Genomic DNA, 23,469 nt, shown 5'->3' with positions numbered 1-23,469 from the left:
GAAACTTGCAGTCTCAGTAACTTCAAAGACCAAAACAGATAAAAACCTCAAAGCACCCAACAATCACAACTGAAGCACTGTATTTGTTGCCTGTATTTCTGTGCACAGATTATTACATGGATTAACCTGCCAGGTTAAGGGCAGTGGGCAGAGAGGAAATCTGTTTAGAAAAACCCTGATTAAGCACTTACTGTCGAAAGCTTTCCCTCTGATCAAACTGTGGGTCATAAAAATAACACATTAGAGAAAGTGATCTCTCCTCCTAGCATGGAGGCTGCCATGCAGATATTCTTTAGCTGCAAAAGTCTGTGTAGGAAAGAAACAGAACCAGCGTTACAGGATAATGCTAGGAAATTGTGTACTTTATTTGAGCCTGACATAGGTTTGGACAAGAGAGCCTCCAATTCAAGATGACAGAATTCTCTGTACATAATACTGGGGTATTTTAGTTACAGCCAGGGCTTTCAAGACTTTGAAGTTAGAGAGCATCACTGCTAAGCCTGATAAATACTGGGGGTAAGAGAGGGAGGAAGGGACCACGACAAACCATTGAATAGCTACATAACTTTAACCCCAAAAAATCAGTGAGGTATATGTTGCCCTTGACTCAAGCCTTCCTGAACAGCATTTATTACCCAGACCTATAAAAAAGAAAACATCAGGAAATGTGATCTATTACTCCTTAAATAAAAAATTATTCACTATAAAATTGTTAATGGGACCATATGTTATACAAAATACAGACTGGTGTTCAAGAGTCCCTATACATTTGGTGGTGATACAGTCAAAAAATAAAATGTGAATTTTCAGCAGACAAAATAAGGAGAAATGGGATCTTTGTTATTCTTCCAACAGATCTGTCATCACTTTGGGGGTTAAACAGCTAATGCCTCTCCCTAGTTCTGAAGTATCTGTATTAAAGATTGAATACTCAAGCACCAAAATGATGCTGAAGACATACCACATATATGTAGTACTACATGTATGTACTTCATTTGTATCCACAGACAATGTTTCATACCTAGTACCTATACCTGACCTTTAACAGCAGCACTGATCACTTCTCAGACACTGAAAGGGTTCCCTTGCCAAAACAAAGTCTTCCAGCTGGGGTTTTTCCCCCCAGGTCTCAAACAACACTGAATCTCTCTGGCACATAACACTGCTCCAGCCATTCATTTGTATAATTAACTTCTATTCCTATAACCTTTCAGTATCACTCACAGAAAGAGAAGGGGTAGAGGCAGGGAAAAGTTTCTGCTGTAAATCACAGGGAATTAGATTCCAGCTGGAAGGACAGCAGGGCTGCGGTCAGCCCCCTGATTTTGCCTCCTCATTTGGGATCTCCTTCTACCAGTCTCTTTCAAACCAGGTCCCATGAAAGAGCAGAGCCAGGATAGGCTTTTCCCAGCTGCTGCCTTAATTCCTCACTACCCGCCCAGGCACTGATGTGAGGTCACAAGGACACAGCGATGCTGGCAAGGCATCAGCAGGAGGTGAAAGCCTGGGTGATGCCTCCACCCAGAGCAGAAGCTGTACCATGCAGCAGGAGGTGAAAGCCTGGGCGATGCCTTCACCCAGAGCAGAAGCTGTACCATGCAGCAGGAGGTGAAAGCCTGGGCGATGCCTTCACCCAGAGCAGAAGCTGTACCATGCAGCAGGAGGTGAAAGCCCGGGCGATGCCTTCACCCAGAGCAGAAGCTGTACCATGCCAAGGAGTGGCACACACACATCCAAACAGCAGCAGCCAACCCCAGGCTGCTTGAGAGCCACCCCCTAACCAAGGGCATGCTGAGCACATCACATCTCAATCGTGCCACAGTTAAATGAGAAAAAAAAACAAAACCAAACCTATCGATCTGATACCTGAACTCAGGTTAGTCCCATCTACCACCGTCCGAAACCTGCTCTGAGAGCTTACCTGCAGAGCAGGATGCACGGCATGGCTCATTTCAGTTCACTCTGGCATCTCAGCCCAAAACCACCTTTATTAGGGCAGAGGGATGAGCCAAACATTCTTGTGGCAACCACATGAAAAATAGTGAACCATAACTCAGGTTTTCATGGAATTTTGCAAAATTCAGTGCCATAACAACATCATTTTTGTATTTTATCAGTTTCAGAGCTAGCAGTTTAACGTCAGCTTCTGAAGAACACAGACTAGGACTAAAAAAAGCCTTCCCTTTCTGAACAACTAGATGTGGTATTTGATAACTAAACATGGCATTAAAAAAAGTAGTTAAGATCACACTTCTAATTCTGTGGAATGAAATTATCTATCACATGTTAAAAGTAAAGGCAGAATACTGGCAGATAATGCAATGCACAGGGACCTGAGAGCCCTACTTTATTAAATTTCCTCTCCCCACTCGCATCTCAACCACCACTGGAAACGCGATACCGAGAACTTGTCCATCATTCATTCCATAATCACACAAGCTTAACAGTACCACATCTACTAATCTAAAATTCCTGAGATGCAGCAACAAGGCAAGACACAAAAACGTGACAAAAAGCCGTCATTTCCATTTGCCCCATTTGTGCACACGATGACCACAGCAGCACACAGAAGACCACAAAATCTACGCATACCTATTGACCTGTCTGCAGGAGTCCAGGCTGACATCCTGAATTGCAAAACAGCCATTTACCATGCCATCCTCTCTGTCTCCTCCCGAGTAAGCTCTCCAGCAGCATTCCTCTGCTTCTACTGCTCCACACCAAGAAGCATCCAGACACTGCATGCTCTGAGCAATCAGCACATTGCTGGCTGCTATTTAACACGAACGTGTGCCCAGCCCTGAACTCGGCTAGGCACAGCCACCGCTCAGGAATCAAAGCTCACAGCAGAACCTGCATTCCCAGCTCTCATTGCTAAATCGGATGCCACCCAGCTGCCACCCCGGCCGGGGGCGGGAGGAGGCAAAGCAGGGTGTGACGCAGCTCCCGCTGCTGCTCCTCGCCAAGGGAGATCCCTGCACGCAGCCGGGGAACACCGCGCGCCCAGCCAAGGGCCGGGAGCGGCTCTGCCAGCCACCGCCGCCGGCAGCCACCGCACGGCCCCGGGACAGCAGCTGGGGAGCCCGGGGAGCTCGGGCTGCGTGTGCACACAAGGATGTGACCTTTACCGGGCTCACCGCCGCCCCACGCGCTGTGTTTACTACAGCCGCTGCCTTCTGGCTGGTGGCGGCGATGCCACCGCCTGTCCCCGCAGCCCAGGGCGGCTCCTCCGTGCCGGAGGGGCGCAGGCAGGGGACGAGGGCCCCTGCTCCGCCCGGGAAGCGGGGAGGGAGCAGCCGGATACCCCCTGCGCGCACGGGGACAGCCGTGCCGCAACCGCCCGGGCAGCCGGGCCACCGGCCGAGACCTCCGTTGGCTGCCCCGCAACCTCCCGGGCCGCCCCTTCCCCCCGGCCCCGGGAGAGCCGAACAAAAGAGAACGGAGGGACCAAAGGACAGCAACCCAAGGGTCCTCGTCCGGGGATGGCGAGAGACACCGCGCCCCGCTGTCCCAGGGAGGTGGCGCCGGGCTAGTAGGTAAAGGTATGGACAACCAAAAATAAAATTATTATTATTATTATTATTATTATTATTATTATTATTATTATTATTATTATTATTATTATGCCTCCGAGACAGCGAGGCACTCACCCTGCTCGGAAATCGGAGCAAACTCTCATTCACGCTCCCCGCCGTGCCCAGGCCGCCGGAGCCAGGCGACGCCCCGAGAGCCGCCGCTCTGTTGAGCGGGGCCGGGCGCGGCCGGGGCCGGGCGCGCCCGCTCAGCCCGGACAAAGCGAGCGCGGCGCTGCTGCGGGCGAGGCGGCAGCAGGTGCCCGTCCGCCGCCGCGGCCGTGCCGAGCGCCCCGCGCAGCCGCCGCCGCCGCAGCGCCCGAGCCGCTCGCCGGGGCCGCGCTGCGCGCCCGCCCCGCCCCCGGCGGCCCCGCGGCGGGAGCCCGCAGAGGCGGGGGCGGGCGGAGCCGGCGGGCGGGCTATGGGCGGTGCGGCACGGCCCAGGCCGCAGCGGTGGCGGCGGCGCACAGCGAGGCGCCCCGCCGGTCGCAGCCCGGTCGGGACCGGAGGCGGGTCCCGGTCCCGCGGCCCACCCGGCGCGGCGGCCGCCGGATCTGCGCGGAGCGGCAGCGAGCAGCACCCCGGCCCCGCCGCCCGCACCTGCCCCGCGCCACGCCGGCGCCTGGAGCTCGCCTGCGGAGGAGTCCAGACGCCCAGCAGGCAAGACCCTCCCCTGCGCTGGCTGCCTGCGGTGCGGCAGCGGTGGGCACCGCACGCCGCAGTGTCCGCAGCGGGGCTGCGCTGCCCGGCCGTGAGGGCTGCAGCACCGCCGTGCCGCGATGCCCTGCCCTGCCCTGCCTTGCCCTGCCCTGCCTTGTGCTCGACCCTGAGCCCCGCAGAGTCGGGGCTTTGTCGTTCCCCGGGCTTGGCGAATGCATCGGAACGGTGTCAGCCTTGCCAGTGCTTTGCTGCCATGGTGGGAGTCGTATCGCCGGAGCTCAGTGCGCTCCGGTTAACCGGGGCTGAAGGCGAAGCCGGGGCCGGGCACGGCCGTGGCGGGGCTGGGGCCGCAGCCGGCACTGACTGACTGCAGTGGGGCAGCGGTGCCCACGGGCCGGGCTGGCCCTCGGCAGCCTCGCCGCACACATACCGGGGAGCCCGGGCCCCCGGGGAAGGAAGGGATTATCCTGTGTACAGACCCCCACTGTGTCAACACTCTGTGAGGTTGTTAATTATTTAGTGAGCGTGTAGGGCTGTGAACCATTGCTCATGCACTGTTTGTTGTGTTTTATGTTGCTTGTGGTTAACCCTGATCTTTTTTCCATAGCTTAAAAAATGCAGGGAGTATACGCCGTAGGAAACCCTTTTTTTTCTCATTCCTCTCACCTCCAGTCTCACGGGTTTGGTGATGCAGGGGCTGCCCAACCGAGTGGCTGCTGTGCAGCATAAGCAATATTATATTATACAATTTTGTAATGATTTGTCTACCTCAGCATGCGCCTCTAGCGCAGTGGCGATGAGCCGGGGTTTGCTGCGCGGCGTCCTCCAGCGAGCCCCTGGAGAGGGTGGCCCTGTCTCCAGTGCTGGTCTCCAGCAGATTTGTCCCTTTGCAGGGTAGTGATCGATGGCACGTTCTGTGCTCACCAGCATCCTTGTATTTCACGTCATCTCGTGCCCTTTGCATGCGGGCTGTGTAACTCTTTCATTTTTTGATATCAAGAATTTATGAATCAAAAGGTGGGGGAGTGTGGAGGCTGAGTCAGATCGTGAAAAAGGAAAGCCAAATGAGAGCGTGCAATTGCATATCACATTTACAAACATGGTTTCATTCATCTCCATATGTTGCTCCTGTTACTACTAATAAAGCTCTGGTTTCTCAGACTGGAGCTACCCTGGGAACACTGATCTTCCTGGCGTTTTTTCTCTATAGCCTGCATAGTATTTGTGTTACAGTATGTTATTTTCCTGATTATGTTTTCATTATATTGAACAGGTTAATATCAGAAAGAATTTGATAATATGAATGTACTTCCCACACACTCCCTCTTGTTCCTATTATTTGATGCTCAGGGGAGTGACAGTTTATTTACAGGCAGCAATTTCTTTCCCTCTCTACTGGGTAAATTAACTAATTATAATAACAAAAAAAAAAAAAGCTTTTTTTTCCTGAGTGCTTACCCCTGTTTCCTTCTTCTTTCTTTCCTCATTTTACTAATGATAGCCAAATCCAGCATTGTGATTTTGGAGCTGCAGGAAATTTACCTTTATCTACTCAAAGATTTCTACAGAAGCTTCTATAGGCAAAGGGAGCCAGAGACAAAGGTCTGCTTTAAGCAGAATGGTGTCTGGGGTTTACTTCCCCAGCAGAGAGGTACAACTGTAGAGTGTACAGTAATTAATTTAATCCAGCGTTGAGAGAGAAGGAAGAATGATTGTATTGGGAAAGAGGTTTTTGTCAAGTATCAGATGTAAGATTTAAGCAGCAATTTCAATGACCTTTGTGATTTCTGTTTCAGACAAAAGGCAGCAACCTAGTACAAGGGTATCATTACCTTCTCCCAGCATTGTCCTTTGTTCTCCTTGGGTGTAGCCTGTCACTTCCTAGGGTTTGCCTCTGTCCGTTGTTGGGACAGCAGCACCTCTCACCCGTGACTCTCAGAAGTGCTGTGCTAGCAGGTGATTTATTTTTCCCCACTGCTCATTTCCCATCTCTGCTGTGCAAGGTCTTTTTTTCTTCATGTGGCCCTTCTTATGAGATTCTCTTTCCTGTGTCTTATTTATACTTAAGTATTTCTACCTTACCAAACATTGTGCTCATTACTTTATCTTCCTCCTCTGGTTTTTTTCTCCACTCATTTATTTTCTCTCATTTTTATTCCCTTTCATATATCTTCCTCTTACATCTCTTTTCCCCTCTGTGTCATTCTTTTTAAAGCCTCTCCTTCTCTCTCTCCTTTCTGACATCTCACTTCTGTCCACTGCCTAACTCTACCTTCCTCTTGACATTTCTTCTCCAAGCTATTGCTTTGGTCGCTGTCCTTTTCCTCCCTTATATTTACATATATTTTACTTTAATATTATGTATATATATGTATACATATATTTCCACTCCACATCTTTCACTCTCCAGCTGAAAACAAGAAATTACTCATGCTGATAGTCTGATCCTATTTCATCTCTTTCTTAGCACCTGAAATACACTGCTCCTGCCCATCCTCAACCATATGTATTGGGTAGACTGAAGAACTATGTGGAAAATGTTCCTAAATTCAGATGTGTACTTGAGAAAGCATCTTGCTCAGGCTGCACTGTGAACAAAGCAGATGTTGTGCTCCCACTGACATTATTAGAGGAGGACTTTAGGCCCCTTGAAGAAAGAACCTCAAGAACCTAATGACATTCTTTTTACGTTTCTCAATTTCAGGGGGGTTTTTGGTAAATAAAAAGACTTATATTTTAAGTGAGGGACTCTGCCATATCTTTGAGATATCCCTTGGATGCTGGACTGACCCAAAATAAGACCTCCCAAAACACTTTTCTTTCTTCCCCCCCAGTTGTTTTGTTTTATGCATTTGTTAAGCCAACATTGTGCAGCTGTTGGAAGAAATAGCTGCACAAAAGTGGCTTAAATGCAAAAACTGGGGAAATGCTTTCTCCTCAGCAGAGCTAAGCTCTTCCTCTGGAAAGGGTTCTGTGTGGGGTGAGACTGGGATTTCAGCTTGTCAGCTTCCTTTTTTTCTGGAGCCAGAGGGAGAGGAGAGAGCTGTGACTGCAGGATCATATGCATTGGGTTGGAGATGGAAGAATAGATGCATAACCCAAAAATGCTACATTAACCTCAGAGGGTGGGAGGAAAGTTGTTTAATAATTTTTTCCCTTGACTGTCACTGACTACAAACATCATCATTGAGGATTAAGGGCAATTGTTAGATTTTGCTATTTAGATAAGAGTCTTAGTTTTTAAAAATATAATTTATTCTTTAAACTACTTTTTTCTGTGTTGTTCAAAGAGCTTACTACCAACTGGCTGGAATGCAAACAGCTCCATCCCACGGATTCCACCTCCGCTTTCTGGCAGCTTACCTGACTCATAAAGAGAGTGGGGGGGTTTTATGTGCCACCTACAGCAGCTCAACATTTTCCTTTGTGGTGAGACTTAATCACCACCCTTGTCATATTATTTCATCGACCTTCTTGGAGTAGGAATCCTTTACCTTTCAAACCAGCCTTAAAACTTCCTATAAAAATAGGCCGATGGTTTTTTCCTGAATTTGGTGAAAGTGCTTAGGTGGTCCAATGCAGCAAGGTTTTTTATTTTTTAAAAGATAACTTTTACCTGAGGACCGTGGAAGAGAGAGTGTCCATTTGCAGAGGATGTATCTGTGACACAAGATGTGTCACTTGGAGAGTTGAAATCCATCAGCTGAAGGTGGAGGACCATCCCCCAGGTAATCTCTGCAGGTGGTGTGTGCTGAGGGGCAAACTGTGGGCTTTCAGCCACCATGGTCAAGGATGAGAGTGGGCAAAATTTGTCAGAGGCAGTGCCTGTATTAGAGTCAGGAAAGACAGACATGCCTGTGGGCACATCAGATCTCTCCTTATAACCTGTTTGTGTAACCTCTGTGACTGTCTCTTGTAGGGAGAGAGATCATATGAAGTAGACTGATATTTGTCAAGCAGAAAATACTGCTGAGAGAAGACTGCAAGGTCGAAATGAAAACAGTAAATAAATATATAAATAAATAAATAAAACCATAAATAAACACAAAGGTGGCAATGCAATAGGTAATGTGTACAGGAGGCAATGGAAGAAAGGGTAGGAGAACAGAACCACCCCATGTTGTTGGGAGTTACAAAGAGGACATGAGTTATGCTAGAAAGCTGGGGCAGAAAGCATTTGACATTTTTTCTGAAGAAATTCTTGGAATGACATAGGGGAAGGGCAGAAAGGAAGGTATTCTGGAGCTCAGCACTTAGAGATAGAACCAAGTGTGAAGAGAGGCCAGGGAAGGCATTTGGTAAGAGTCTCCTCATTTCTCTGTCACAAAGGCGGGTAGAATCAAGGAACAGGAAGGAAGGGGGAACATTGAAAGGACTGAAGTGAACCATTGGTAAATATCAAAGAAGGAAGTGTAGGGAAGAGAAGCTGCTTGCAGGTTAACAGAAAGGCAGAAGTCCTCTTTGAGTCCTCTGGAGGACCTGGAAATTGACTGCATGACAAGTGGGGTTCTACAAGATGGGAGACAGAGAACATTCTGTCAGGAAGAAGCTGTCTGACCACACCTAATATAAATATAGGCTGTTTTCATTCTTGTTCTGTTTGTCTTAAAATGCACTGCAGGTGCAGCAGCTCTGCCCTGAAGATATGGAGGCTGCAGCTGTCCTGACCTTCCAGTACCACCCTCCTCCTTCTTGCAGGCCAGAATTAACCCCATATTATCTCCTCTCCTGCACTGGGTGTCCTCAGCCCAGCCCCAGTGATCCTCCTTATCGACTGCAGCTGCCTGATAACTGGGACACAACTCAAGAAAAGGACTTGGCAGTCACCTGCAAAGATGTGCTTCTGGAAGCAGAGGCACTAATGAGCTCTGTGGAGGGAGTGTGCTGGGGAGGCACCAGCAGGGAGGGAGGAGAGCAAAGGGTGAGCACTTAATCTGGGGGAGAAACAGCTTGGGAGGCTGTTGGACTAAAGCAGTGGGGAAACTAAGGGCATGGAAAGCTCAGGAGGAAAGTGCATGTGAGAGGATGGAGCCAAGGATGGTTAAAAATAACAGTCTTGTACAGCTAGTATGGCACTCCACTGGCATTTTAAACCTGCTGCCTTTCTGAGTTTTGAAAAGTGAGCTTTACATTTAATAGTTCTAATTGCTACTGACCATCCAGGACCACTGCCATTTTGTCCAGCAGCCCCCATTTTCTTCACTGCTGCTCCAGTGGTTGCAACCAGGTCTTCAGCATATTGCTCTTTGCATCCTTGCCTGATGTAAATATTGGTGTATCTCCAGTTATACCTTGACTTCTCTGGTAGGGAGATGGTGGTTTTTAGCTTGCATCAGCACAGTGACTAGCACACTAAATTCATGCAATAATGATCTATCACAAATTAGAGGTAAATCAAAACACTATTCACAAGCAATTTGTACAGTGTGGAATTTGGGCATGGGCTAACTTGACAGCCATTTCTTTTAAAGTTTCTGGAGAGCTGCCAGTTTTCCAGCCATGTGGCTGTTCAAAGTGCTGTGGTAGTCTCTGTATGAATACCACATGTGAGGCAGGACCAAGTGGCACAGACCTGCTGGGGCTTTGAACCTCCTGGCACTTGGAATGGATGTGAGAAAAAGAAGGAAGGAACAATAAATAAAAGAATAAAGGAAAGAGAAGTACAAAGTGAAGGACATCTGTGCATTCTGATAACAATTCTTCAGTAGCACAGCACCATAAAAAATGTTGCCTGGTTAATGTAGAGCAGTTACTTGCTATGCTGGAGCCATTTCCTAGAATTTTTATAATATCAAGTTTTGTCTTTGAAATATGGAAGGAATGGATTTCTTTGTCTTTCTCTGCTCCTCCCTTGCCTTTATCCTCCCAGTTCCAAGTAAGGATGTAAGTGAGGTTCCCTTTCATCTCCAGTGTAAATTTATTCATGAACATTATAAAACTGTTTGTCAGTTCTTGTTTCAGAGTTTACTTTTACCTTCGATAACTCTTGTGTCTTTAGTGCTTGCCCCTGTCTGTTTCTGGAGAAAAGCCAGCTTGTCTCTTCAGGGGAGCTTTGCCAGACCTGGCTGTCCCAGCCCTGCTTCTCTCCTTCCATCTAACAGACTCTCCATTTTCCTCTTTCCTACAGAAGATGACCTCTAATGCTCAGAGGACTCTCTGCCTGTGGTAATGTGATCTGGTGGCAGCAGCAGCAAAGTGTCAGTAGTCTTGGATCGTGTTCCCAATCCGGTTATTGAATGATCTGGGGAAGGACATTTATCTTTGTTTGACTGCAGGCTCCAGTAATAGTCACACATCTCTGTTTTACAGTAAAATTGCTTTTACCATGCAAAATTAATTATTAATACATACATTACAGTATTTTCAGTGTCCTGTAGAAATGAAATCAGATGCTGTGTCGCTTGCTGTCCTTTAGTTTGTGACATGGCTTGCAGTCCTTTTGGATATACCTGTCTGGTACCTGCTGTGTTTACAGTCTGTGTTCCCAGGCTTTACCACCATTATAAAACAGCTTTCACATATCCCTGACTTTTTTGATTGCATGCTTTCTGCTATTTTTTCTGAAACCATTTTCAAGACTTGCTGAAATGTGAGTAATGTAGCTGGGAAGGGCTGATTGAAGTGAGACTCATTTAGAAGGAATGTTGGTCATGATTGATTGCAGCTGCACACATCATGCCCTTGCCTGACATTTCTCCCCATGTAGGGGGAGACTTGGTGGTGGTGAGGTCCAGGTCTGTTGAGCATACATGCCTTAGACCCATATAGATACCTTGAAGGTTGTTAAAAGATTTTGCTAGGTTTATTTTATCCATGACATTGAGAATATAAGTACACAGGTAGATCACTACATGGTAATGTACCAATCACATCACTCATAAAACCCTTCATGACCTTGGCCTGGTCTTCAGCCTAATATGGGCACAAAGCTTTCCACTTCAGCATGGGTTTATGTCCAAATTATTGTTCTCAGTCAGTGTGGTTTGGCCAAAGTACACATTTTGGGGTACAATCCCAGCTTTTTGTTTCTTTTTGCTACCCCAGTTATCCATGGTGCTGGAATAGGGTTACAGGAGCCTGCCAAATCCTGGGTGAGGGGTGGGTAGAAGGAGGAGGTGCTGCATGTGTCTGCACTGGTTCCCAAATAACTCCTACCTTAACTCAGAGCAGCTCTCATTGCTTGGTGAAGCTTCTCCCTCTGCCACCCACTCTCTCCCTACGGCCTGCAGGTGTTGGGCTGTAGCTTCTCTCCTATTTTTGGCTGAATGGCTGAATTAGCACATTTTTAATGGATGCCTATTTCAGCACTTATGAAAATAGTCTAGAATTTTGATAATTCTCCATTACTCCATAAAATGCATAAAAATAGTTTGCTTAAATGTGATAGCAGTTCTTTAGGCTTATTGTCATTACTAGTTTAGAGACCATGGTTCCACTGAAGAAGGAGATATTTAGATATAGCAGCCTTAGTGAGGTTTTGCTCTCCTCCTTTTCCAGAGAAATTGAAATTATGTGGATAAAGAGCAAGTGATTTTCATGTTTGATACAGCACAGAGCAATTTGTTTCAAATCTGCAGTTTTTATTTTCAATAGCATAGGGTGCTATGGAATAAGTGGTATTACAGACCCCAGTCATCTCTGATTTTGGTTCTCACACCCATCTCCACTAGTCTGTACATTGCAAACCACCAAAAAGATAAAGTAGAGCTTGTGATGCTTGTGAGCAGTGGAGCTGCAGTGATGCCTTGCTCCTTCTGCCCAGCAGGATGGTCCCAGGTCAGTTGGGACAGTCAGCTGTCCTTACATGGTGAGCAGGCTCTGACCTCCCCCTGCCTCCAGAGCAGTTTTGCTGAGTTAGTCTGAGGATGGGAGCTGAACCCTGCAGTTGGACACGGGGCTGCTGCTGACAGGCTGGCTCCCAGTGGGTCCAGTTGAGTTCAAGTGGGATATGAAGGGAAAAGAAGGCTGTGGCTTGAGGAGAGGATTCATGGCAGAAGCAGAAAATCCTGATGATCCTAAAACTTGGGGAGGAAGCTCATGATGCATTTTATGTCTGAGGTTTTGAGTTATTGATAAAACATCAGGAAGAAAGTGAGCCTGCTTGTGTTCTCTGTTGGGCTTCCTGAGGATGGTTGTGATAACACAGAATCACTGAAGGGATCCACAAGGATCATCAAATCTAACTCCTACAGGTTTCTCAGAAACCCTGACCCTCTGTGGGAAAGCTGATTGGAGTGTAATTGTAGCACGTGCTGTACCAACTGGGTGTATCCCACACACATTTAACAGGTATGGATCAGTAGAAAACATAATTTTTCTTTTTGTATTTATTGGATACTTGCTCAAGCATGGGGATCAGGGCTATCCCAAAGCAAGTACACAATAAGTACTCTTACAAAGAGCAGATAATAAAGCTTTTTAAAGTACTCCTTTATTAACAGTAACAAAACCTTGATAAAATATGAGGTCGGATTTTTGTGAAGTAATGAGCCTTTTGAATTCCAGTGGAAATCAATGTCAGCTGTTGGTGCTAAACATCTCTAAACATTTCACATGTGCTTTCAGACCTGTGTTAAATCCCCACTGACTTCAGACACTCTTTAAATCAGCATAAGGACTACAGTATTTAGTCTCCCGACAGTCATTCTTCTTGCAACATTGTCTCTCTATTGCTCTACTTCACTCATGGGGTAAGATTTTATTTTCTTTAAAATTTCAATGTATCTTCTCTGCAGAGAGCTCTGATGTAGGGCCCTGCTCCTTATTTTGTAGGTAATAATACAAAATCTCTGATTGAAACCTGTACAGCCTTGAGAATTACTTGCAACTTGGGCAGAGGTAGCACAAGAAATTACAGCTGTTACTGGTGATTAAACAGTAGAGAACTGTAGAGAACTCCCAAGCAATGGGTTAGCACAAGCAAGATAAGAATCAGTCAAAGAGCTCAGTGCTCTGTTCTGCTTGTATTTGTTCTAAAGAAATCTGAAAATCTACGTGAGCATCATGGGTCTGTGTCAGGCACTGAGTTTGTAGCATTTCTTTCTTGGTCAGTGAGTAGAGGTCATCTTCAATTTTAACCTGTAGTCACAGCCCTCTGTTCACTAGAAGACTGCATGTGTACATCCAATTTTGAAAGGTAGCCATTAAATGAAAACCTCACAGGAGCAGAGATACAAAGTGCAGCAGAGCATGTGGAACTGAGGATGGGGCCTTAGTGCTGTTACTGGATTACTTGGGAGGAAACCTGGGGTCTCAAAACTGTTTTCTGTACCCCTCCACCGTTGGAAGAAATCAGGCATTTCAGATTAGTTTACCTTATTCTAGGAATTTCTCCTCCTCCTTACTTCAAAGCAAATATTACCTCATCATCACATGCTAGACAACATACCAAGGGAAAAATTCTCTTCAGACCGAAATACAACTATCAGTTTTTGCACGAGGCAACATCACCAATGTCTCACAATGACTCATCATGCATCTGCTTTATACCTGAGGCAGAGCTTGCTACCAGATAATCACAAATATTGTTTGTTTTCCCAACTATGACTATATAATGACACCTGACAGATGAACAAGTTCTTGTATAATAGTAGATGGCCATGCATAATAAAAAGGAAGAGGATTTGCAGTTTGCAGAAATTCTCTTTTCCAATAACAGTCATTTGCTGACACATTGTAATTTGTAAGCTATATTTACCAGATCTCACAAGCATTTCAGAGCAGGTGAATCCATTAGAAAGCCTTTTCCTTTTGGTGGAAACATTCCCTAATTTTTTGCCCTTTGTGTTTCAAAGAAAATGAAACAAAAAGCAGCAGCAAATTTCATTTGGTATTTCTTGGCATGCAGGAATAAAGCCAGGTATTCTTTCTTTTATACAGAAGGAGAAAATGAGGAAAAGGGCAATAATTGGACAGAATGGAGAGAACATTCTTATTTAAGGGGCAGAATTATCAGCAGGTAGCTGTTGATTCTAGGAAGGATTAAAGTAGAACATCAGAAGATTAACAAATATCAGAATTTCAGATGTCCAAATGATGAGAGCTTGAATTTTTTCCTACAAATATTTAATTTGTCACCTCCTAAGAACAAAATGCCGATTCTACAAATGTAACTTTTATGGTTGAATAGGAAATTACAAAAAGGGCATGAGGATATACAGTGAATGCCCCAGAACTCAGCAAGGACAGCTTTTAAAAAGAAAAAAAAAATTTAAAAATCCAAGTGCTGTTTCCAGCCCTGCATGAGGAGAGGTCCAAAAGGGCAGCTCACAGCCCACCCACGGTTATCCATGCACACTGCTGGCAGCAGCTTGGCACTGCTCCTACAGACTCGGCAGCAAGGCCAAAAATGAACAAAAATCTTCCCTGCTTGTCTCCCCATTGATATATCAAGCCTGGGGAGAGGAGACAGCATCAGATTCCATGTGGGATTTCTCAGCAGGGCTCCTCTCCCATTTCAGATCTGAAAGACTGTGGTGATTTGTATCTTTGAATATGTTTTTCCGTTCACTTTCCCTTTAATGATGCTGAAGAAAGGAGTGTCAGCACAAAGGAAGATGTATCTGTCACTGGCACTGCTCTGGTTTCTGGCAGCACTCAGGCTGCTGCTTGGAACTGGCTGGAAAAATTACTGTGCTTGGTTTTGTTGTTGGTTTTCTGAGGAAGGAAAAAACTGCCAGCACTGATAACGGATTTAACTCAGAGCATACAAAGCCATAAAGAAAAAAATGTTCCCAGAGATTTTTCTCAAAGACCTGAAACTTTCCAAATGTGCTGCTTGAAAATGCCTCCTCATGCATGGCCATGGCCTGCATCCCAGGGACCTCAGTGGCCTGGACCTGGAGGTGAACACCATCTCTTCTTAGGAATCCATGCAGGAATCTCAGGCTGCAGTATCCCATGGGAGATGTCAGTCAAGGGAACACAGCTCATAAAGTGTTCATAAAGTTCTACCCAGTTTCAGTCCCCAAGTGTCACAGAATGGATGAGGTTGGAGGTGCCTCTGGCAAACATCTAGTCCAGTCCATGCTCAGAGCAGGGGCAGCCACTGTGGGTTTCCCAGAGCTGTGTCCAGTTTAATTTTGAGTATCTCCAAAGATGAAGATCCTACAACCTCTCTGAGCAACCTGCACCCAATGCTTGGTCTATCTCAGAGCAGAGAAGTCAGTCATGCTGACAACACTTCCAAAATAAAAACCAATAATTATTAACCTCTTCAGGTTCTCCAGGTTCTCTCTCCAACTCTCTCCCTCTTTTATTTTTTTTCCCTTAAGGAGACAAAGATATGCAACTATTTTTATAAAAAGAAACCGTTCTTTTGAAGGTCACTTTTTGTTTTCCTCAACAAACTTTCCACAAGGACACTTTGGGAATAATTCCACTAGTTCTGTATTTATACCAGAGCTGCACCTGCTGTGGGTTGCACTGCACTGTTGACAGAAGGATTGGTGATACTGTTGACCATTATTAACATTATTTATTTAGCACCTGGCAAATGCACTCAGGCTCTGCCTGCTAGGGACTGCCCAAATAAACCACAAAGAACACAACCTGTTTTCAAAAAAGGTCTTATTTACCTGGTAAACAGTCAGCTGCAAAGAAATGGATGGAGGGAAGCACAAGCTTTTGTGCTGATCTCTGAACTTCAGCATTGTTGCTTCCCCCATTGCAGCCATGCATGGGAGGGGAGTGAGATCTGGGCTGTGCTACCCAAAGGTGTTGGCTGATCTAATGGATGGAAATGTCCTGTAGATGTGACCAGTTCTGGAGCCCTGTGAGATCACTGTGGTGCCTGTTGGGCACTCTATTCATTCTTTTAAAGCTGCAGTAGAAGTGCACTTAAGAATTAATACTTATTTTAGAAGGACATACTTTTCAAAATGCTTAAGAAATATCTATTTGCATTTTTCAGTTGTGGTGTTTTTCAGTCAGGAAATGAGCTCAAAAGAAAAAGAAGCAAGTGCACAGTTATTTCTTCCTGTAGAAAAATCATTTTCCATTGAAAAGGCATATTCAAGTCTACAAACAGGGGATTTCTTTTCCCAAGACTGTTTCCCAAATAGATAAGAAAAGGAAGAAAACTTGTGATTTCACCAGAGGAAGAAAATGTTGTGTTTAAGTGGGCAGGTGTCAGTTCTGAAAGGTGTCCAGAACTTTTGCGGCAGTCCAGCACTTGCCATTCCAAATGCCACCCTGGGAAGAATGCCAGAAAAAATTAAGGACATGAGGTGGCAGAGTCAGAAACTTGTCACATGAAAATCACATCTTTGGAGAAGGAACTGCTCTTCTGGAGCAGATACCCATTTCTAAGGACACTGCTGACTTTGGCTTCCAGACAGGAGAGTGTTTGGGAGGGCTGTGGTGGAGGGAGATCTCTCTTCCCCACTCCACAGCATCCCAGGCTGCCCTTGCAGCTGGGCACAGCCCTGCCTGGGAATAGCCCAGCTGGGCACAGCCCTGCCTGCAATGCCAGTGCTGGCCCTGGACAGGGGCTGCCAGAGCAGAGCCCAGCCCTGGTGCTCGCTGCAGGTGGGAGGCAGCCCCACACAGGCTGGTTTGGAGCCATGGAGGGGATTTGGAAGCAGGAGCTGGTGCCCACGGAGGTGTGGGTGGGCACATCAATCCAGCCTCCGGATCAAAGGTGTCTCCTCCCACAGGGAGCAGCTGGGAACTTGGTCTGGGCTTGTTTGCAGCAGTGCTGCTGCATCTGGCTGTGATGCAGATGGAGAAATCAGACATCCACTCACTCTCTCCCAAGGAGGAGAGGCAGGGCTGAGCATGCAGCCATTGCCTTGGCACAGGCACTGTTTAGGTCCTTCTCTGATACTCAGAGTGTGCAGACCATATGTTACATCCCAGCTTTCTCTCTTCTGTTTACTTCTATCCATTTCCCATGTGCCAGCAGCCCTGAAGCTCTTTTTTCTCTACCAGTCTCTCTTGGCCAGCAGACTGTAATTCCTAGGCCATCTTCAAAGGAGATGCAGAGCAATAAAACCCAAGCCCTGGGGTGATGCTGTAAGCTCATCCTCCAGCAAAACCTGGAGCAGCCTTCTTTCAAGGGAACATTTGAAGTGTTCTCTGAAACACAAAACCATTTACCAGGTTGCAACACAGTTATTCCCCTTGGCCCATGAAGTAAAGCCCATGTAAATTTGTAGTATAGGGGAGGCACACAGTTTTTTCATGGGTTTACATACTGGGTTTTTGTTACTGCACTTTGGATGAGAGCAGTCAGCTGCAGGTCATGGCTCTGCACATTGTGACCTAATGAAGAAAAACTCAGAGGGAGGATCAGGCATCTTGGCCAGCAAAGGCTTGCTCTCTTGAAAGCAAAAAGCATCAAATAACAGGAAATAATTTTTTCCATCAACATGTACCCTGAAAGCACTTTGCTTTTTGATTCCTATCCACATTTCTGTTTCTCAGCCAGGTGATTCCTGCCACCTCCTCTAGGCTTTTCTACTCTCTGGTATTTTTGATAGCAAATGTGAATATTGATACATTCCTGTAGCTCAGCCAGCTAGCTTAAAAGTGTATTATTTTTGATATTTCACTGGGAAACATGGTGTCAAACAATAGCCACAGAAATGCAAGCACCCTTAAAGTAAAATTCTATCTTCATGCAAATAAAAAGGGTTTATTGGAGATTGTAAACCACATAAAATAATTTTGACCAGTCTCATGTGCCTGCAGTGATACCTTGCAACAGTCTTGGGCCCATTCCAGCAAGATTTGATTTAATCCATGCTGCAGTTAGTGTTTTCTTTGGAACTGCAGTGTTCTCAGAAAGATGTTCAGGCTCCATCTCATATTTACTGAGTAGATGCCAATTAGGCTTGTGTTCAGAGATGTTGACAAGGCCAGTGTTGTAGGTATTTAAACAAAAACAACAAAAAGCCATACACAACCCAGAGAAATTCTTGCTGGCAGTTCAGAAATGCTGGCAGTTCAGAAATGCTGGCAGTTCAGAAATGCTCTTGCAAGGTCATGGGGTGTTTGTCTCAGATTCTGAGCTGTTACGTGCCTCCAACTCAGACTCTCTCATCTTGTAGTTCAATTATTCTGTAGAAGGTCAAAAAATAATTAGAATTTTTTTATTTTCTCTCCAAGCATCTCCAAGACACTGCAAAAGAGCTCTCAGGATGCCAGAGCCAGCGAAGTCAACCTCAGCCCCCAAAAAGGGCTCCAAGAAAGCCGTGACAAAGACACAGAAGAAGGGCGACAAGAAGCGCCACAAAAGCAGGAAGGAGAGCTACTCCATCTACGTGTACAAGGTGCTGAAGCAGGTGCACCCCGACACGGGCATCTCCTCCAAGGCCATGGGCATCATGAACTCCTTCGTGAACGACATCTTTGAGCGCATTGCTGGCGAGGCCTCGCGCCTGGCGCACTACAACAAGCGCTCCACCATCACCTCGCGGGAGATCCAGACGGCCGTGCGCCTGCTGCTGCCCGGCGAGCTGGCCAAGCACGCCGTGTCCGAGGGCACCAAGGCTGTCACCAAGTACACCAGCTCCAAATAGCTCTGTGTGTGTCCCCTCTGCAGCAGCACCATCGAGCGCAGGGCCCTCCACGCCAGCACGGGCAGGCAGCCATGGTGAATGGTCACAGCTATTGTCCACAGCAATCTGCAACTGGGGATGGGCACGGGAAGCTGCCCAGAGGAGGAGGAGACAGTGGTCTGGATATCAACTGGTTTCCATCATCTGGTCAGGATGTGGGAAGGATCTGCCGAGGCTGGCAGTGGAGACCCCTGCTTTTACATCTCATTCAAAGAACTGACCAGCCATGGTTTATCCAGTCTCCTCTGTGCTTGGCAAACATTCCTGTTTGGCACTGGGAGAGGGGACTGGCAGCAGCAACACAGAGACACCCTCACTGAAGTCTTCCTGTTTGACTGCTTTCTCACAGTCATCTGATATGGGTACTGAGGAGTCAGCGTCCTCTCCCTCAGAGCCTGAATCCCTCCTGGTGTGCAGTGCCTCAGCCCACCCTGTGCTGGCAGAAGTGGCATCAGCAGCTCCCAGGCACATATTGATTCAACAGCTATCTGTGCTTGACAGCCTGTTTTAAAGAGCAAGCCTGGCAGGCAGGCAGATGCCCACGTTGATAGCAAGCACTAATCCTCCCCCTTGCTCCTGATGGATGAGCCATGGAGCAGGATGAGGGTGCTGGAGCTGCCCACTGCCTCCCGCCTTGTGCTGAGGTGGAGGGATGGACAAGGTGGGATGCTGGGAGTGGCCCTCTGTCTTTCCTGGCTGCTGCTTTGCCTGCCTTAGGACTTGCTTTGGCATGCAAGACATTGCTAATTCTGCTGCTTTTCAGAGACTTTTCCTGCCTTGATGCTGCCTGGGTGTTCCCTTCCACCATAAGTGTGGGCAAGATGGGGTGGTGCCCATGGGGGTCCCCTCTCCTGTGAGCAATAGGGTGGTGCAGGACAAACAGCACAGATGTTGTGGGCAGGGACTGAGGATTTGGGAAGCATCTGGTGTGGGAGCACAGGTGGTGAGTGCATTTTGAGGGGTGGGAGGAAGCTGGATCCCCTCAGAGATCACTGCAGGCAGCTCGCCTGGCCCTGCCCTCCCTAATTCATTCAGCAGTTAGAAAGCAAAAGCAAAATTGGGGGCTGAGTGGATATATAGGGACACTTACCTGCATCCCAGATATTTAAAAGATTAAATAGTTTTAAACTACTTCAAATACTCCCCATATCTTTTCAAAGTCCACAGTAAGGTGAGCAATAATAAAATCATGATAAAGCCATAGAGGTTAAGGGAGGAATGTCTTGGTTACAGGTTTATCTTGCCCAGACTGCTGGATAGCAGAAGGCCCTGTGTAGAACTGGTGTGAAGTTGAAGCTTCCTACTCAAACCACAAAATTAGCCAACATTAAAAAAAATCAAAGCCTCTGGTAGGCAGTAACATTCAAACAAAAAATATTCATGTCTAAAATAACAACAGCTTTCTGCACTTACTCTGTAAATAAAAGGAGCAGTAAGGAGATAGGATCCAGAACTAAGTTCTGATTCTCCCTAAGCTTCAGGACCTTGCTTTTAATTAAAAGGTAAATTCATATCCCAAAATAGCAGCCATGCAGTACATTTCTATCTTTCCCCCGCCTTTATCCTGTTTCTTTACACTTTGAGAGTGATTGGGACCTTTGGCAAATTTATGTTGCTTTTGGAGCTGTAGGGCTCTGCAGCTCCAGTAGATTCTCATTGCAGTCATTTTTCCAGCTGGTCTGAGGCATAGCCCTGCTCAGAAGGCTGGGAGCAGCCTGGGGTCTCTGTGCAAGAGTGAAGGTCAGTTTGTTTGTGGGCTGCTCACACACCCCTGCTTTGGGTGTCAGCACCCCACACTTGGGAGGGGGCCAGAGGCCACATCTCCCAGGATCACCTCCCACACTCTGCTCAGTGCTACCACACGGCTGTGTCTCATAGCCTGGTGCTGACAGCTCTCAGAAAGAACCAAACCCATCTCCCTGAGTGCCAGCACCCACAAGGAGCAGCTGCCAGCAACAGCCCCTGTATTCAGTGTCAGTGGCCTTGGTAACCTGGGCCTCTTGGCCAGGACACTGTGCAGGTGACAGCTCAGTACTCCCTTCTGTTTGCAATCCAACAGTCAGAATCAGATACCAAAGATGAGCATGTACCTGCCGTGGGCCCAGAGCCACCATCCTTGACACCTGTGCCACAAGAATCCGGGCAGTGGATGATGCACCAGGGGCACTGTTGGGAGTGAAGGGCTGGGTGCTATTGCTGGAGCTTTCTTCTTCTGTCCCTGTGAGCTGCAGGTCAGAATTCATCCCTGTGAGGAGCTCTCTTGAAGGCAGGAATTCAGATTGGAATGAGCCCTCTCCAGTCCAAGCAGTGTGTTTGAGCCAGGACACATCTCCTAGGATCACCTGGCACAGCCTCTAAACTCTCACTATTTGAGCAGAGTCCCGCTTGAGTCTCCACAGGCTGCAAGAAATCAAGAAAATAAAATAAGGGTTTGGCCCTCCAGGGTCTCCTGGGCAGCTCAGGAGCCAGGAATGAGGCTGGGCACTCAGATGGGAGCTGCTCACTCCATACTCAGAGCACTGGTCCCATTTTCTTCTGCCACTGTTGTCATTCTCCATTTTTGGAGATTGTTTCAGAGAGGAGAGCCAGTGATTTAAATATACAAAATACTTGAAGGCTTAAAGAAAACTTTTATATTGTCTAAAGCCAAATGACTGAGGCTGATCATGTCCATGCATTTATAGTTTAGGTTGTCCTTTTATGCATCATTTGCTCTTCACTGTCCATTTATATTTTTTTTCACTCACTCCTGACAATGTGAAGCACAGGATTGAAGAACTGATCCATGTTAAAACAAACCTTTTTTGTTTTCCTTTCTTTCAAGCTTTGTTTTAATCATGTTCTGGTGGCTGCTCTGTTCTGTCATACGTTTGTGCCAGCAAAGGGAAGGGATGATCCAGGAAGGGCAAGGCTGGTATTAGCTAGGACTGACACAGAAAGCATTTGGGAAGTTAATGTACAGGACACCATCCACACATCCAAATGGGAATTAGTTTGCATGTGATAAGCTTCGGCTGAGCCTTAATATTAGAGGCAACAGAAGGTGGTCTAAAAGTTCAGGGATTGATTGTCCTGTAAGTAGTCTGAGGTGTGACATATTTCACAGTTTCCTGGTAAGGAGATTTGCTGCAGAAGATGGATTCTGCACTACAGGATCAGTGCTTTTAAAGAATACATATTTCCAGCTCTGGAATTGAGAAAATGTTTTAAAAGTGAAGATAATATACCGAGCCCCACTATCTCTACCTGATCCCCTCTGCAGTCCCAAAAGCATCTCTGGGCCATGCCTGTGTTTTGCCAACTAAAGTAAATCAACTACAGATTGAAAGTTGGAAAGGAAGATGAAAAAGGTAATACAGCCTTGATACTAACCTCATATTAACCCCAAGGATATCACTGTAATTGTTATTTGTTTTCACGTACAATTTAAAAGAGAAAACAAACTGCTATAGGTCTTCTGATTTTCCACCCTGCTTCCCCAGAAGGGCCTAAAGTCCATCTGCCTTTCACAGCAGAGTTCAGCCTGTAGAGGAGCTGAGTGTGGAGGCTTGCTCCTGCTCAGGACTGACAGGTTTTTAGCAAGCTTGGGGAAAATGAGCAAAAACCAGTGTGGAGGATGAGTGCCTGTCCTGGGCACAGCTGTGTGCCCCACAAGGGACACTGAAGGGTCCTGCCCAGTGGGGCTGTGTGGCCTGTGCACCCTTCACTCTGGTGAGAGGCAGCCCCAAGTCTTGCCACCCCTGGAGCAGAGTTTGGCATGGCCTCTGCATAGCCCTGAGCTTCTGTTCCATCACAGCATGTCCTGAGGGTTTACTTCCAGACCAAATTGTTTGCAGGCAAAGGAAGAATGGGAACTGAATAATAAAAATCACTTAGTGACAGAATTTGGAGGGTTTCCTGGGACCACCACCTGGGGAGCAATCTTTCATGCTTACTCCATGCATGGTATCTCTTGGGCTTATGTACACAGAGTTTTTCTGACAGTAAGTGTTACATCAAGTATGATCCATGTTAAATTGCTGCTGGGTTATGACTTTAGTGCTGCTTTCTGTTAAGTGTCTAAATAAAATGTAACTTCCATCCTGTTGGAAGTCAATGGTACCCAGCTGTTGGGGTGTCTTTGCTTCTGCCTTATCACTAGTGTTCCCCAAGCCCTGCATTTCTCCCTCTCCATGATATTTCCTCCAGGCCTGGGGTGACAGCAGCCACCCTTCCAGCAGAGATAGAGCACAGACAGCTGATGTGGCAGAAGGTCAGTCAAAAACCAGAGGAGCCCCTCACTGAAGGGATGTCACAGGCTGCCACTGGAGTCCTCATGGGCTGTCACTCAACCCAAACATGAGTGCAACATCAACATCTGTTTTTCTCAAGGCCCTTCCAATGATCTTGTCCCAGGCAGAGCTGAGCCTGCCATCTGTCCTTGCCACACTCCTGCTTGGGGTGTCTCTGCCTGGCACCCATCATTTACTTCCAAGCAGGAACAGTTTGGACTAAACAGTGTGAGATCCTGTGGCTGAAGAAGTGTTTCATTCAGAATTTCTGTTGATCTGAATTAACAATTGCTAGCACTAGAAACATATTTTCTTGGCCTCTGAGAAGTTTATAGGCAACAGCCATGGGATGAGATGTAGCATCTGAAAACCCCAGAAAGAAATAGATCTTGCCTTTAAGGAATG

The 23,469-nt window shown here is 46.8% G+C and overlaps 2 protein-coding genes across 8 annotated transcripts in view; one reads left to right on the top strand and one right to left on the bottom strand.

Annotated features, from left to right (window-relative positions):
• Window positions 1–3,861, bottom strand: part of GRAMD4 (GRAM domain containing 4) — a 73,954-nt gene extending 70,093 nt beyond the window's left edge. The window contains exon 1 of one of the 3 annotated variants that reach the window (XM_059472133.1): window positions 3,651–3,861. In XM_059472133.1, coding sequence (XP_059328116.1) covers window positions 3,651–3,679 — 29 coding nt within the window. In that variant the 5' untranslated portion in view covers window positions 3,680–3,861. Of the gene's footprint in view, window positions 1–2,592; window positions 2,734–3,650 lie in introns of those variants that run through there. The other 2 variants (XM_059472134.1, XM_059472132.1) reach the window with 2 other exon arrangements.
• Window positions 3,862–4,068: 207 nt separating this feature from the next.
• LOC132072978 (histone H2B 5-like) lies at window positions 4,069–22,898 on the top strand. 5 transcript variants are annotated; one of them, XR_009418455.1, is made up of 4 exons: window positions 5,301–6,188; window positions 7,838–7,960; window positions 8,854–9,153; window positions 10,360–10,784. XR_009418455.1 is itself a non-coding variant. In XM_059471589.1 (4 exons), exon 4 carries the CDS (start codon window positions 18,374–18,376, stop codon window positions 18,752–18,754), a length of 381 nt encoding a protein of 126 aa, XP_059327572.1. In that variant the 5' UTR covers window positions 6,295–7,960; window positions 8,854–9,153; window positions 10,360–10,429; window positions 18,342–18,373; the 3' UTR covers window positions 18,755–22,898. The 5 variants fall into 5 exon arrangements, 4 of the variants coding, with proteins under 4 accessions (XP_059327573.1, XP_059327572.1, XP_059327571.1 ...); XM_059471589.1 differs by lacking the exon at window positions 5,301–6,188 and adding an exon at window positions 18,342–22,898 and having other exon boundaries at window positions 6,295–7,960; window positions 10,360–10,429; XM_059471588.1 differs by lacking the exons at window positions 5,301–6,188; window positions 10,360–10,784 and adding an exon at window positions 18,342–22,898 and having other exon boundaries at window positions 6,295–7,960.
• The last annotated feature ends 571 nt before the right edge of the window (window positions 22,899–23,469 follow it).

Source organism: Ammospiza nelsoni, chromosome 5 (assembly GCF_027579445.1).
Source record: "Ammospiza nelsoni isolate bAmmNel1 chromosome 5, bAmmNel1.pri, whole genome shotgun sequence".
Classification (NCBI taxonomy): domain Eukaryota; kingdom Metazoa; phylum Chordata; class Aves; order Passeriformes; family Passerellidae; genus Ammospiza; species Ammospiza nelsoni.
The sequence above is the reverse complement of the archived record's forward strand: the minus strand, read 5'-3'. Positions and strand labels throughout refer to the sequence as shown.

Coding starts and splice junctions, on each gene's coding strand:
- LOC132072978 (XM_059471590.1), top strand. CDS start 18,374: ATGCCAGAGCCAGCGAAGTCAACCTCAGCCCCCAAAAAGGGCTCCAAG.